The sequence below is a fragment of the Orycteropus afer genome, unplaced genomic scaffold (assembly GCF_000298275.1).
Source record: "Orycteropus afer afer isolate SDZICR_OR568_19922 unplaced genomic scaffold, OryAfe1.0 scaffold00025, whole genome shotgun sequence".
Lineage (NCBI taxonomy): Eukaryota > Metazoa > Chordata > Mammalia > Tubulidentata > Orycteropodidae > Orycteropus > Orycteropus afer.
Window position 1 is genome coordinate 3,739,632 of NW_006921612.1, and position 10,472 is coordinate 3,750,103.

At 37.2% G+C, this 10,472-nt stretch overlaps 1 protein-coding gene across 1 annotated transcript in view; it reads left to right on the plus strand.

Annotated features, from left to right (window-relative positions):
* Positions 1-1,524, plus strand: part of ROCK2 (Rho associated coiled-coil containing protein kinase 2) — a 231,547-nt gene extending 230,023 nt beyond the window's left edge. The window contains exons 32-33 of the mRNA XM_042783674.1: positions 962-1,223; positions 1,307-1,524. Of these exons, the coding sequence (XP_042639608.1) occupies positions 962-1,223; positions 1,307-1,524 (480 nt within the window). The remainder of the gene's footprint in view (positions 1-961; positions 1,224-1,306) is intronic.
* Positions 1,525-10,472: the final 8,948 nt, after the last annotated feature.

Consider the following 10,472-nt stretch of genomic DNA (forward strand, 5'->3'; position numbering starts at 1 on the left):
ATCTTTAGAGATCCTAATAGGACAGAGATCAAATTTCTTTATTCATGGGCTTTCTTAAAGATTACCTTTTTGTTCGGTCACATTTAACGATGGTTCTTCTGTTTGGATACATCTTCATTCCTCTCTCCATTTTACTTGTTAAAGTCTGTAGTTTGTTTATATCATGTTTCTGGTCTGTGCTTTCCTTTTGTTCAAAATGTGTTGTGATTTTTTGAATTATTAACTTTCTTCTGTTTTTGGTTTTGTGCTCAGCTCTCTAGAGAGTTTAAAAAAAAATCACTTCTGAAGTTAAATTTTGCAACTCATAGACCTTTTACTTCCAATTTAAAGTGAAGCCAGATTCCTCTCTTTACTACTTTCAAAGCTGTCAAACCAACAATTAGGTATTGAGTTCCTCTGTATAAAAAGCCATTCTGTTTGGTGTACTGTGGTGAAGTTGATTGTTGTTTTCTGATGCTTATAATGTTTATTTGGAATGTATTACATACCCTTTCTCCTCTGAACCCACCAAATACACATCTTTTAAATTGGAGCTATGTTTACAGTTACACAGTTCTGTGTTCTTAAGAATACCAAATAATATAATTGCCCCATCTCTTCAGGAGATTGTTTTGAATGATTTTTCCCAGAAAAACTTTCTAATACTTACCAATGGCAAATTTACTTTTTTACTGGCCTATTGTGATAAAGGTGCTAAAACATAGTAAAATATTATGGAGGAAATGAGGAACCAGTATTTGAACAGATTCTTTAGAAATATGTGAACCAAGTAACCATTTAATGACTTTTCTAACACATGCTCTTGATTAGGTAGAAGCTACTTAGGTTTGAACTTCTAATTGTTTTTTTTTCTCATTGGATAATTTAAGTTAATATAGTTATTTTCACTATCAAAATTGTTACTGTGTAAAAAACCAATTTATACTTGGAAATTATTCATTACTCATTTTAATATTTATAGATTTTGTATGCTAATGAAGGAGAAAGTAAGAAGGAACAAGAATTTCCAGTGGAGCCAGTGGGAGAAAAATCAAATTACATTTGTCATAAGGGACATGAATTTATTCCTACTCTTTATCATTTCCCAACTAACTGTGAGGCTTGTATGAAGCCACTGTGGCATATGTTTAAACCTCCTCCTGCTTTAGAGTGCCGTCGCTGCCATATTAAATGTCATAAAGATCACATGGACAAAAAGGAAGAGATTATAGCACCTTGCAAAGGTACGTAAACAAGCTACATGAATATTATTTATGTTCAGATCATTTTAAGCACATTAATTTTTTTTTCAAATATTCCTTTATAGTGTATTATGATATTTCAACGGCAAAGAATCTATTATTATTAGCAAATTCAACAGAAGAACAGCAGAAATGGGTTAGTCGGTTGGTGAAAAAGATTCCTAAAAAGCCTCCAGCCCCAGACCCTTTTGCACGGTCATCTCCTAGAACTTCAATGAAGATACAACAAAACCAATCTATTAGACGGCCAAGTCGACAGCTTGCTGCAAACAAACCAAGGTAATAAATTAAAAATTGAAAATTGTTTAATATTTTGCTATTTAAATCTAAGCTACAGATTTTCTAATTATAGCTTTTCTGTGCTTAGTATTTTAATGTATTATGGAATACTAAGCATTTTAAACTATTTTAATATGCATGCTTGATTTAGATGAGGGTAACATAATTACTGAATCACACAAATATTTTAAATTTGACCAAAAATATATAAAGGTTCTGTTTTTGTCATATATAATCCTGTCATACATAATCAAGTGTCTAGTACATACATTGCATTTAATATTTATAAAGCATTTTATTTTTGATGGCTTAGACAGGATTGAAATCTTAAGTCTTAATTCAAATCTGCAAATTTAAACAGAAACTTGGGTCTGATTTTAAAAAGCATTAGAGACTGACTTTTAAAAATGTAAATTCTAACTAATAGGTAAATATCCTTATAATTGAGATGGAGTTAGGAAAGTAAGATAATGTCAGGGAACACCATTTTGTACGTTAGTATTTAATTTTTTTTTTTTTTTATTGTGATTTGGGTGAAAATTTTCAGAGCAAATTCACTTTCCATAAAGCAGTTCACATACACTTTGTCTCATGACATTGACCGCAGTTCGCCACATTGCAACAGCTCCTCTCCCACTTACTCCCGATAGTCACCTCTTCCCTGTGTCTATCCCTCCATGCACGCCTGCCCCCTGAGCTGTCTCCCTGTGCATAAACAACCCTTCTTTCTCCCATGATTGTTCTCTCCGAGGAGTGTATTTACCTCAGTAAATACTCAGTTCCTATGCCTGTCTTTTGCTTGGCTGGAAGCCACAGGTGTGGGTTCAATTCTAGACCTGAAGGGCAGTTAGGAGCCATAGGCTTTATCAGACCAGCAAACCCTGGTCCCCCTCCCTTTTTTTTTTTCAAATGCTTTTGAGTTTTGTTCCACATTGTTCTCCCTCTCTATCCAGGGTCTCCTACATAGATCCCCCTCCAAGTGGTTGACATTGGTAGCTGGGCACCATTTAGTTCTTTTGCTCTCATAGTCGTATAGGCTGAGGATCGCATGGTGTCCTAGTTGCCAGGGCTAATTCTTTCCATGAATCTTTGGTTTTCTTCATTTTTTTTTGCACTGGACGCAGAGAGAACCATCGTTGCATCTAGATGGCAACTTACTAGCTTTTAAGATCCCAGTCGCTACTCACCAAAGTAGGAGGTGGAACAATGTTTTGTGTAGTACGTTATGCCAATTGAGCTTGATGTCCCCTGTAATTATGGTCCCGAGCCCACAGGTTCAACTACTTAGTCCCTCTGGGTAGCTGGCTGTGACCAAGAAGTGACTAAAACCTTGTCCCTTGTCAGTTCTACTATACACCTGGGAATTCAAATCATACAAATACACTTATAGGACCATTGTCTGCCAACCCTATACATGGTCTTGGATACACTCCCCACTTCATAGATACATCTAATAATTCAGCCTGTCCACCCATCTATCCACCCATATACCTATGTTTGCCTTCACTGATAATGCAGTACTGTATATGCAAAAGGGTTCATCTTTGTTGTCTGTACCTCCCATGTACCTCTTCTCTATGTCTTCCTCTTCCTCAATGCCACCATGTTGATCACTCATATTTGGTACATTGCCCTTCTCTTCACTCAAATCAGTACTTACCTCTACTTAACTAACAGTGTTCCCTTCCCACCCCTCCTACCCCTGGTAACCAACAAAGAAAATTTCCTTCCATAGATAAAGCTTTCCTTGATTTTTACAATAACGGACTAATACAATATTTGTCCTTCTGTGATTGCCTTATTTCACTCAGCATAATGTCCTCCAAGTTCATCCACATTATGTGGTGTTTTGCAGATTTTAGATTATTCTTTAGGGTTGAATAGTATTCCATTGTGTGTAAGTACTAGTAGTTAATTTTTAAAAATCAATTTAAAAAAATTTGATAGAGCCATTTTGTTGTGACTACGTTAAAGCAACTTAATTAAAGTATCTTGGGTCAGAATAGTCATTTTTTGTTTTGTTTTGTTTTGTTCACTAGCTACTACAGCATTTAACCAAAAAAGACTGCTATTCACTTAAGTGAGCATGAAGATTTGGTTAGCTAAAGGAGAACATATATACTTAGACCATTAGTTTCCTCTAATTTCAGGTATTCTTTTTGTTCCCTAACACAAGGCTTTCAGTCTATGAATTATATATAATGTGCATTGGCATATTATGAAAATATTATCATTCTAAAAACAAACATCTTATATGAAACTTTTAATGACAAATGTAGAATTTGTGTTTCTGCAGTGAAAATGTTAATATTTTATGTGATGTATGATAAAATTAAGTATTATAAAATAAGTGGAGAGCTCTGGTAGCATAGTGCCTACTAACCAGGCACTTGACTGCTAACCAGAAGACTGGAGGTTCAAACCCATCAGCCAGTCCTTGGAAGGAAGATGGGGCAATCTACTTCTGTAGTGATACTGCCTCAGAAACCCAAGGAGGGGTTGCTACGAGTCGAGTCCAACTCGATGGCATATAACAACAACAACAACAACAAAATAAGTGATATATAATAGTAATTAAGCTGAAGAAACACAAAGAATTAAATACCAAAGGCCATTTATTTCATGTGCCTCAAACAAAACATCTAATAAAGTTGTATTAGTATTATAAAACTATTAATGTATATGTATTTTAATACCTTATAATATGTAATAGGAGCTCTGATAGCATAGTGCCTAAGGCATTTGACTGCTAACCAGAAGGCTGGCTGTTCAAACCCACCAGCCATTCCTTGGTTGGGCAATCTACTTCGTAGTGATACTGCCTCAGAAGCCCAAGAAGGGGTCGCTGTGAGTCAGGGTTCAACTCAACGGCAGTGAGTAAAATATGTAATACATTTCAGCTTTCAAAGCACTTTCATATATATTCTTTCATTTAACTTCCTATATATTCTGTTATTTGATTTTTTTTTTTTTTTGAGGCACCAGAAGATCCAGGGCTACATGTATCAGAATCTTAAAACTTATTTATCTTTTTAACAGAAACAGTGTGTATGTGTGTATAATATATATATAAATCCTTGTTCTTTTCCATTTCTAAATATTAGAAAGTTAATAGGTTAATTATTTGGGAAGAAAATAACAAAGTTATGTACCAATTTGAAGTGTTAAAGATAAACCCATAAGTGAAGTAATGAAAATAGGTGAACATGTATATGATTTTGGGGTTAGAGAAGGACTTTGAAAGAATAGGAGCAAAGAAAGAAAACATAAAGTCAAAGATTAGTAGATTGACTACCTGAAAATTAAAGCCTTGTAAATTTTTAAAATACTATATATTTACAATATATATGATAAAAGTAGGTTAGTATCTTTTTATATAGAAAAAGTTCTTGTAAATCATTAAGGAAAAGAAGATTGCCTCTTCCCAATGTAAAAATTAGTGAGGGACTTGCAGGCATAATAGATAATAGCTGTTAAATATTAAAAAAAGTAAACAACCTGATTATTAAACAAATTCAAATTAAGTAGTAGAACTAAAAATTCATGCAGCCTTTCTTTGATGATGTTTACAAGCCTGAAGTTTATATCCATTCGACAGTTCTCTGTACAGTGTTGTGCATAGAGGTTTGAACAAAGTGTTATATGGGAACACAGAAAAACATGAGGGTGTTAAGAGATCTCAAAAATTGAAGGATCAAATAAGGGAATAAGGGAAAAGACAGTTCTAGGCATAGTGTCATATGTATTAGTAAGTAATCAGAGTTATTTGTTTATAATGTTGTATTGTGTGGCATTCGTGGTTCAGTGGTAGAATTCTCACCTTCCTTGCCAAAGACCAGGGGTGTGCACCTCATACGCATTCACCACTTGTCTGTCAGTAGTAGCTGGCTTGCTTGCTGCTGTGATCCTGAGTGGGTTTTAGCAGAGCTTCCAGAGTTAAACAGATTAGGAAGAAAGGGCTAGTGATCTGCTTTTGAAAATCAGGCAGTGAAAACCCTGTGGATCACAATGATTTGATCTGCAGTGGGTCATGGGAGTGGTGCAGAACCAGGCAGTATTTGTCCAGTTGGGTTGGTGGCTAACTCGACAACAGCTAACAGCAGCAGCAGTGTTGTATTGGGTGGGACTAGGAAACACATAGGAGCCCTTATGGCATAGTGGTTAAGTACGTGGCTGTTAACTGAAAGGTCTCTGCAGGAGAAAGATGAGGCAGTCTCTTTCTGTAAAGACTACGGTCTTGAAAACTGTGGGGGCAGTTCTACTCTGTCCTGTAGAATCATTGAATCAGAATTGACTCCACAGCAATGGGTTTTTTTTTTTTGGAGAGGATAATGACAGAGGTAGACGATGAAGCTGGAAAGATAGCTCTGAGCCAGATTAAAAAGAGTCATGGATAATATGCTAAGTTGATGTGCTTGAGTTTTAATAAGACCCTAAACTAAAGTACTGATTGTGAAAATGAGGAGAAGAAACCAGGTTTCAGAAGAATTTTTTTTTTCTTAATGTTTTCTATATTTAAAAATATATATATTGTGTTCTCAGTGAAGATTTACACAGCAATTTAGGTTTCCATCCAATAATTTCTACACATATTTTTCAGTGATACTGATTCTTTCTTCGCAATGCATGACCATTCTCAGTTTTTCCATTTCCATTAATACTGTTTCCCTGCCCCCTTACATCCTCATCTTTATGTTAAAGTAATTGTTGGCTGTTTGTTTCATGTATTTTTTTTTTTTTTTTAAAGGAGCACAGTACTCACAGGTGATATTCTAATTAGGCACCCATTTCTAAGATTCTGGAAGGATATGAGTCTTAGTTGTCTAGTGCTGCTATAATAGAAATAGTATAAGTGTATGGCTTTAACAAACATATCTGTTTATTTTCTCACAGTTTGGGAGGCTACAAGTCCAAATTCAGAGTGACAGCTCTAAACCAAAAACCAAACTCACTGCCATCAAGTCAATTCTAAGTGACCCCCTTTGGTTTTCCAAGGTGGTAAATCTTTACAGGAGTTGCCCAGCCTTCCCTCTGCAGAGTAGCTCGTGGGTTTGAACTGCCAGCCTTCTTGTTTGCAGTCAGATGCCTTATTAGGGAAAAGCTTTCCTCTCTGTCAACTCTGGAGGAAGGTCCTTGTCTCTTCAGCTTCTGCTTCCTGGTTCTTTGGAGATCTCTGTGTGTCTTAACCTCTCCCTTCCCCTATCTCTGCTTCTCACATGAATGTTTAATCTCTTTTATATCTCAAAAGAAACTGACTCAAGATACATCTTTTACGAAGCTTACTGCATCATTAACATAACAAAAACAAGCCATTCATAAATGGAATTAGAAACATAGGCATAGAGGCATAGATTTACAGCACATATTTTGGGGACATAGTTCAATCCATAACATTCAGCCCTTGCCATATGCAAGACACATTAATCCAGTTGTTGTTGTTAGGTGCAGTCTAGTTACTTCTGACTCATAGCGAGTCTATGCATAATAGAATGAAACACTGCCTGTTCCTGTGCCAGCCTCACTATCCTTGCTATACCTGAGTTCAGTGCTGTAGCCACTATGTCATTCTGACTTGTTGAGGCCTTTCCCCTTTTTCATCCATTCACCACTTTCCCAAGCATGATATCCTTCTCTAAGGAATGGTCCCTTCTGGCAGCATGACCAAAATAGCTGAGACGAAATCTGGCCATTCTCACTTCCAAGGAGCATTTTGGCTGCACTTCTTCTAGCAGTCCATGGTATTCTCAGTATTCTTTGCCAACACCACAACTCAAAAGCATCAACTCTTCTGTGGTCTTCCTTATTCATTGTGCAGCTCTCACATGCATATGAGGCAATTGAAAATGCCATGGCTTGGGTTAGACATACCTTAATCTTCAAGGAGATATCTTTGCTCTCTGGCACTTTAAAGAGGTGTTTTGCAGCAGATTTGCCCAATGCAATATGTTGTCTGATATCTTGACTGCTGCTTCCATTGGTATTGATTGTAGAACCAAATAATATGAAGTCTGACAACTTCAATCTTTTCTCTATTTATTGTGATGCTGCTTATAGATTGAGTTGTGAGGGTTTTCATTTTCTTTATATTGAGGCATAATCCATACTACAGCCTGTAGTTTGTAATCTTCATCAGTAAGTGCTTCAAGTCATCCTCACTTTGAGCAAGCAAAGTTATGTCATCTGTGTATTATAGGTTGTTTATGAGTCTTCCTCCAATCCTGATGCAACATTCTTCTTCATATAGTCCAGATTCTCAGATTATTTGTTTAGCATGCAGATTGTATAAGTATGGTGAAAAGATACAACCTTGACGCATTCCCTTCCTGATTTTAAACCATGCAGTATCCCCTAGTTCTGTTTGAATGACAGCCTCCTAGTCTATGTACAGGTTCCTCATGAGTATAATTAAGTGCTCTGGAATTCCCATTCTTCTCAGTGTTATCTACAATTTGTTATGATCCACACAATCGAATGTTTTTGCATAGTCAGTAAAGCACAAATAAACACCTTTCTAGTATTCTTTGCTTTCAGCCAAGATCACTCTGACATCAGCAATGATATCCCTCATTCCACATCCTCTTCTGAGTCCAGTTTGTGTTTCTGGAATTTCTCTGTCAATATACTGCTGCAACCATTTTTTAATTATCTTCAGTAAGATTTTACTTGTGTATGATATTAATGATACTGTTTGATAATTTCTACAACCCGTGGGATCACCTTTATTTGGAATAGGTATAAATATGGATCTCTTCCAGTCAGCTGGCCAGGTAACTGTCTCCCAAATCTCTTGGCATAGCTGAATGAATGCCTTCAGCTCGGCATCCATTTGTTGAAACAGCTCAATGAGTATTCCGTCAATTCCTGGAGCCTTGTTTTTTGCCACTTCCTTCAGTGCAGCTTCAACGTCGTTTTTCAGTACCATTGGTTCTTGATCATATGCCACCTCCTGAAATGGATGAACATCAACCAATTCTTTTTGGTACAGTGACACTGTGCATTCCTTTCATCTTCTTTTAATGTTTCCTGCATCATTCAGTATATTGCCCATAGAATCTTTCAGTATTGCAACCCAAGGCTTAAATTTTTTCTTCAGTTCTTTCAGCTTGAGAAATGCCAAGCATGTTCTTCCCTTTTGGTTTTCTAACTCCAGGTCTTTGCACATTTCATCATAATAATAATTGGCTTTGTCTTCTTGAGCTGCTCTTTTAAATCTTTTGTTCAGCCCTTTTATCTTGTTGTTTCTTCCATTTGTTTTAGCTACTTTCTGTTTAAGGGCAAGTTTCAGAGTCTCTTCTGACATCCATTTTGGTCTTTTCTTCCTTTCCTGTCTTTTTAATGACCTTTTGCTTTCTTCATGGGTGATGTTCTTGATGTCATCCCACAATTCCTCTGGTTTTGTTCATTGGTGTTCAGTGCATCAAATCTGTTCTTTAGATGGTCTCTAAATTTAGGAGAGATGTAATCAAGGTCATATTTTGGCTCTTGTGGACTTGTTTTAATTGTGTTCAGCTTCAACTTGAACTTGCATGTGAGCAGTTGATGGTCTGTTTCACAACCAGCTCCTAGCCTTCTTTTGGCTGAAGATATTGAGCTTCATCTGATGACATCATCTCAAAAGTCTTAAATTCACTCCAAGTCTAAAAGCTTATCTTCTGAGTCATCTAAATCAAATATGGGGGAGACTTTAGGCATATTCCATCCTGAGGCAAAATTTCATCTGTGAACCTGTGAAATCTAGATTACAAACTGTTTTCAAAGTACAATGGTAGAACAGGCACAAAGTAGATATTTCAATTACAAATGGGAGAAATTAGTGGGAAAGAAGGGATAACAGGCACCAAGCAAATCTAAACCCAACAGAACAATTTATTATTAGATCTCAAGGTTTGAAAATAATTCTCTCTTTGAGATCATCTAGGCAAAGGCATGCCCTCCAGAATCTAGGTATCGGCCAAATCCTCTGGATTCAGTATGGAGGCCCCTTGGCACTGCACTTTAGTTCTGCTTTCCAAGCCCACTGGGATAGCAATTCTGCTCCTTTGGCTTTGGGGGGGTCCCATTTTCCTCGTCTATCTGAGAGGTGTGACCCCACTTCCTTGGCCCTGTCAGGCTCCATTCTTTTGCCCTGCCCCCCTCAGCTTTAGGCAAAAGTCTCATCCCCCTGGCACATCTTAACAGCAGGGCCACACTGAACTGAGTTGATCTGACTCTTAGAAACCTAGGAGGCTGTGGCTTCACCCTTTAAGATCCGGGAGGACCATGGCTCCACCCTTTGAAACCGAGAAGGCTCAGCTTTGCATGCTCTTCTAACAGTTCTGTTGATCTTTGAACTACTCCAGCGATGAGTCTTTTCATGGAGAACAATGGTTATAGATCCTTTGGCCTGTTTCTTGCTGGTAGAATTCTAAGAAGTAGACACTTTTCTTTCTCTTAGTTCCTTCTCAGTCCCCTTCAGTCTGAGCTGATAGGTTTTCTGCTGTGGTGATTGGTTAGGTCCCTAGTCACAGGCTTAATCTCTTTAACAAAAGATTGTTTAGCCACATCCTTGGTGAGCATTCACCACGTTGTTGGTGAACAAGTCCACCTCTTTCCTCTCACATTTTATTATAAGCAGCAAGGAAAAACCATGCAGCCCCTTTAAAATCTTTCTTAGAAATCTCATCAGCCAGATATCCAAGTTCATCACTTACAACTTCTGCCTTCCACCAGGCATTTGAACATAATTCAGACAAGTATTTTGCCACTGCATAAAAAGCATCATTGACTGCTCTTCCTCCATTGTCCAATTACATTTGTTTTCTTTTAAGCCTCACTAGCAGCACATTTAACATCCACATTTCTAGCAGCGTTCTGTTGCTGATGCCATATGCGTTCTCTAAGCCAATAGACGCTTTCTCTGTAACTCTCCTCAATTCCTTCTGATCAGGTCTTCACCAGAATTGCCTTTGATTT